General features: G+C 40.7%; 1 protein-coding gene across 2 annotated transcripts in view; it reads left to right on the forward strand.

Annotated features, from left to right (window-relative positions):
- Positions 1-3805: 3805 nt before the first annotated feature.
- Positions 3806-5466, forward strand: part of LOC102306008 (sialoadhesin) — a 10453-nt gene continuing 8792 nt past the window's right edge. For both annotated transcript variants that reach the window (XM_005952648.3, XM_014331309.2), the window contains exons 1-3: positions 3806-4645; positions 5007-5088; positions 5402-5437. In XM_005952648.3, coding sequence (XP_005952710.1) covers positions 4616-4645; positions 5007-5088; positions 5402-5437 — 148 coding nt within the window. In that variant the 5' untranslated portion in view covers positions 3806-4615. The remainder of the gene's footprint in view (positions 4646-5006; positions 5089-5401; positions 5438-5466) is intronic.

Genomic DNA, 5466 nt, shown 5'->3' on the forward strand with positions numbered 1-5466 from the left:
GGTACTGAGCCCTGACAAGAAGTCCCTGTCATAGAACAGCAAGCTAGTATACGGAGCCCACCTGAAGCTGATCTATTCTCTCTGTAACCTACTTGCTGCGAACCCACACTTGGTCCGCGCTTACAGTAGACTCTTCAGCTCTAGCAGTTTCATTTTCCCAGAACTGACGCACAGAGACCAGCGTTGTGCCCTTGGACCGCACTCTGCATCTGTGTACCTGTGCGATGCTCAGCCCCTGAATTTGAAAGCCAAACGTGGTGAACCTCGTACATGGGCATATCTCACCTAGCGGCAGACAAGCCAGTGGCTGGTCAACTTCCTATTGAGCACTTCGCCGTAGTGCACATCCGACATGCTGTTTTACTTGTTGTCCATGACGCGCGTTAGCCTTCAGGGTCCCATTACGTCACATGAAAACTCCAATAATAGTGCCAAAACGCCAGATCTTGACAATGCACCGTGTAGAACGAAAGACCATCGTACCAAAGGTTTACCAGTCTCACAAATCGTCGTCATAAATACACATTCGTTAACCGTTTATTAATAGGACCTTTGAGCTCAACGGTAATTAATTAGCAGTGGAAATAATTTCTGGTAGCATCACAGAAATGTAGCAGTGACAATAATACTGTATGCTGTAATCGTACTGGGCAATTAGTGATACAAAACAACTGTTTTATCCTGTGAATAAAAGTATATGTTTTTGTCAATGTACCATAATAACAGAAGCGAAACGCAATATTGTGTCAGGACAATTCACTATTTATGCACAATAAATAAAGGAGCATAGCGCGACAATTTCTGTTCAGCGCCAGACTTGCTTGTAACCTATATCACCAATTATGTTAAGAAAAATGACGTATTAACTACAACAGCAGACTGACCTTTGTGGAAATGCTTGGAGCAGACTAACCTGTGAGCTGGAGGGTTCTGGGACGTTATATTTGGTCTTTGAATGGCTGCAATCCAGTCGCCTCTTTGTTACTTCGGAAACATGGCTCGAACAATTTCTCTTCAACGACGTAATCCGATAACAACCGATCTCTTTACCCGTCGGCTTCCCGTGGCTGTCATGCGACCGGCTATTGCAGTTAATAATACAACAGCTTCTTGACATTTTTTGTGTTTCTTTTTATCGCTGTATAACTGATTTCAATTGAAAGCCTGCGTGCGCTAGTACCTCTTGCCACGAGTTCCCAGAATTCTTTGCGGTTTTACCCCTGAGTGACGTCACATTTTCAATCTCTATTACATGGGTGGGAACTAGTGCGTTAGCGCAGTTAGCTCGTTAACGTGTTGGCCGTCCAGCCCCATGCACGGGGCGATCCGCGGTAGCTCGTTAACGGAGATTTGCCGTGTTGTGGCGTTAACGTCATTTCAACGAGATTTACGCTGACAGCACTAGTGGGAACACAACGAATATGACTGCACATTTACGCCGACATCATCCTAGTGCAAAGACAAGTGGAAGCAGACAAAAACAACAAGCACGCATGCTACAAACTTTACCGAGTCATTTAGACAGCTGTTAGCACATGATTCTCCTTATGTTTAATATGCTGCTGAGAATATAGCCCAGAAGAAGCGTATAGTATAGCTTTTATTTTGGAAAGAGACATTTCTCTGTAATAAACTCTCTTTTCCAAAGATGAGTGATTTCTCCATCAGATATTATTTTTTTATTACTTTGTTGTTTCAGCAACATTAAATTTAAAAACTGTACTTTTGAGTTAAAATATATATTTATAATTTACTTGTTACGTTCCCCTGGGGGGGTCTAGGCGGTGAGGGGGAAGTAACAAAAGTGACCGGGTCAGAAAAAGGAGTCAAGGAGGCGAAACAGTTAAATAAACAGTTTTATTGAAGTAATTCAACTAAAAGAGACGGACAAGCCGCTATCACCATAAAAGTAACACAAACAAAACTCAGGCGTTGGTCAGTAATGCAAAAAGTCAAAAGGAAAACGCAGCTCACTAGCTGAAAACCACAAAACACAGCTCACCAGCTGGAAACACCGCAAAAACACTCAGCTCACTAGCTGTACCCACACAAATGGCACTCTGGCCCAGAGCTCACCTTTCCCTGGGCTTAAATACTTTTAATTACTGATGTGAGTCAGCTGTGTAACAGGGAAAGATGGCACCTCAGGCAGAAGAGGTGGTGGGACACACCCACACAGGCACCTTCCGGAGGAGGCCCTGCTAGGGCCGTAACATATATTTATAATTTTAATAAATGACAAATTAAAAAGGCATGAACATTTTTTTTGTATCGAAAAAATATCGAACCGTGACACCAAAGTATCGAACCGAACCGTGAATTTTGTGTATCGTTGCACCCCTAGTATGTATGTATGTCGGGTGAAGGATCCACGCTTTGTGTAGAATCTGTTTACCTTCCTACATTTGCTGTTTTAGCTGTTTGGTGGTTGTTGAAATAGTTTTGTAAGCTTTAACCTGAGATTTTTGCCTTTCTGAGAAAATACATTTATATTTAAGAATCAATTTAGTATTTAATGACTTGATATCATGTTATTCAAGCTAAAAACCCTCCCCTACTAATAAGTCATCAAAATTGCAACACACACAGCTCTGACCTTCTCGTGACCTCATGTGACCACATCTAACAGGGTTTAAAAACATCACTGTTAGAGCAAAGTTTAGTATGGTGTTAACCACAGGATCCACTGCTTTCTCTCACCAAGGCTTGAGCATTTTTCATCCTGAGCGTATCTTCAAGTTTCTAGTGTTTTGCATTAGTGTTTGTAATGATGATACAACAAATGGTAAATGGTCTGTATTTATATAGCACTTTACTAGTCCCTAAGGACCCCAAAGCACTTTACACATCCAGTCATCCACCCATTCACACACAAGGTGTGCTTTAGACAAAGCCCACACAGAAGTAATTCACTACAGTATGTCTGGTTTAAAAAAGCAAACATGGCAATATCACATAGACCAGGCATTCATACCAAGACCTCAGGAACCTTTTAGTTTTGTAAACAGTTCACACCACACTTAACACATTACCACAGGAACCAAAGAACCAGTGTAGTCTACAGAAGAGGTGAGAAAATCAATCACTCACACATTTTAAGTCCAATATTTCTGTCAAACATTCTTGGGGATCTTGTGTGATACTGGTATCGAACCAGTATCACACAACTACAACAAACGGGTCTCGGCCTTTAATATGTACAGAAACATCCCAGAAACATTTATGTAAAAGTGGCAGATGCTGATAAATCCTATGTGTTTCTATACTTGCTGCATTGCTCATAGATATCAATTTCAAGTGAATTCAAGTGAGACTTCAGTCTTATAACACAGAAAGTGTGTGTTTCCTGTTTCTGCTTGTGACCTCGAACAGTACATCCTCAGTCATAACCACAGTTAGTCAGACAAACACCAGTGGAAAGAAAACCCTTATAAAGTGGAAGTGATTTTGTTTCTTGAACAGCGGCACCAATATTAATTTTAATAGCATTAGCATACTTCATATTGTTTGAGTGAAGTCTGCCGCAAAAAATAAGCTAAAGTGATTTTCTAAGATTAAACATTAAACTTTTTAATATGTATCAACTTAACTGTAAAGTAGCAAATAAGGTGAATATCATTACATAAAATGCTTTGTATGGTCTTGTTAAGAGCTTCTGGGGATGCCCTTGATGGTTGAGCTGATATTGCTGTCGCAGTCAATGCATCAAGCACAGGTGGTAATGACCAGGTTGATTGACTCATCAACAAACTTTAAAAAAAGAGAGGAATCAATAAGTTAAGATACCATATTCTTTACATACTGTGGTAAATACTTGTCACGGTTTTGCAGCAATGGTGCAAACCTGTGGCTATTTTCAGGAAGCAGATGCGTGAGAAAAGTGTTACTGAACAGTAATGACACCAGTAGCATTTTGTCCAGACGGCCACAAGAAAGAAAGTCAGTCCAGACTTGTAGGCAGAGAGAAAGTTTGGATTTATTTAACTGTTTAATGTAACTTCTTTCTGTCTGTGTTTTCTGTATTCATTTAACCTTTAGGTTTGATTTGCCATAAACCAAGTGAGAAAGTATGTGGAATGGACATAACTGCCAAGACATCTTCACTGAGGTAGAGCATTTGTTATGAAGGGAGAAATCCATCCATCCATCCAGCCAAGAGGTCTCTTTAGCCCATGGCCCCTCTTGGTAGGACATGCTCAGAATACCTACCAGGAGATGCCTGGTAAGGATCCTAATCAGATTTCTGAACCACCTGAACCAACTAGGAGGATGATTGGCAGCTCTACACTGAGTCCTTCTGATATGAATGAACTCTTCACTCTGTTCCTGGCTCATTCAAATATCTGACGTCACAGGAAGCAACCCTCTGATCCACTGGGAAACAGCCGGAGTGCAGGCAGCAAGCCTACAAGAATACCCACCACGTTCTGACATTTTAACCAGGGAAACTATGAGTATGACTCATGTCTCACTTCTTAAGTGGAACAGGAACAGCAGCTTTTGGCAGTTCAGTGTTGTCTTCATGACGCTTGATACTAAGCTGTTTAGAAGATGGGTGGATTCACAGAGCAGCTTCAAATAGACTTTGTGACTTGGAGTAACGAGCTCTCGCCCTATGTTCCAGGAAGGAGCAAACTTTTACCAGGTAGGTAAGAAAGATGTGCTGAAACCTATCAGCTACAACTGGCAGATTATTATATCCATATTATATTAATCCCCACTTTATTCCTTATATAAAAGCATTCGATGGCTTCTAATGAACAGCTGGCTGTTTCATGTCTCAGTTCCTGCTTACATTTATCTTTTGTTTTTTTCAAAGTTTGGTGTCAGAACAAGAGAATCTGAATCCTGTTTCATTTCTCCCCCTGTTTACAAACACATTAACATAATGTGCTACACCAGATAAAGGATTTCTTCTTAAATACCTTGAAAAAGTATTTTTTATGTTCTTTTTGGCTTGAACTCACATCCTCCTCCCCCTCACCACCGTGTGGTTTCTTTGACAGGATGTTGTCGCCACTTTTGCTACAAAACGGTCAGTGAAACTGCAGCGTGCAGACGCTATGAAGGCAATTCTGCTTCTCCTCTGTAAGTACAGAACAAAAATTAACAACCAAAACTTCTTGTCACACAATACTGCAAAAGTACTGTAGATTAAAATGCACCGAGGTGTGTTTGAGTTCTTTGTTGATGTATAACTCGTTATAACGTATAACGTTGTTTTTGCTGCACACAGTTCTGTGACAGACTGAATGGCTGTTTTATGAAAGTTTAAAGTTATCAGATGTCTTAAAGTTAAGAGTTGCAAATGAAACTTAGTGATTTTATGTTTGTGTCGTATGACTGAGAGTTTTTAGGAAAACTTACACACTGTGTGGTTTGACTTTGACTTTCATATCAGTGTTGAGCACCTGCCGGACGTCAGCCCAGAGTCGTGGTAAGATTCAAGCCTGTGTGTGTGTGTGT

The sequence above is a fragment of the Haplochromis burtoni genome, unplaced genomic scaffold, assembly GCF_018398535.1.
Source record: "Haplochromis burtoni strain Fernald_Lab_line unplaced genomic scaffold, NCSU_Asbu1 Contig_1693, whole genome shotgun sequence".
Classification (NCBI taxonomy): domain Eukaryota; kingdom Metazoa; phylum Chordata; class Actinopteri; order Cichliformes; family Cichlidae; genus Haplochromis; species Haplochromis burtoni.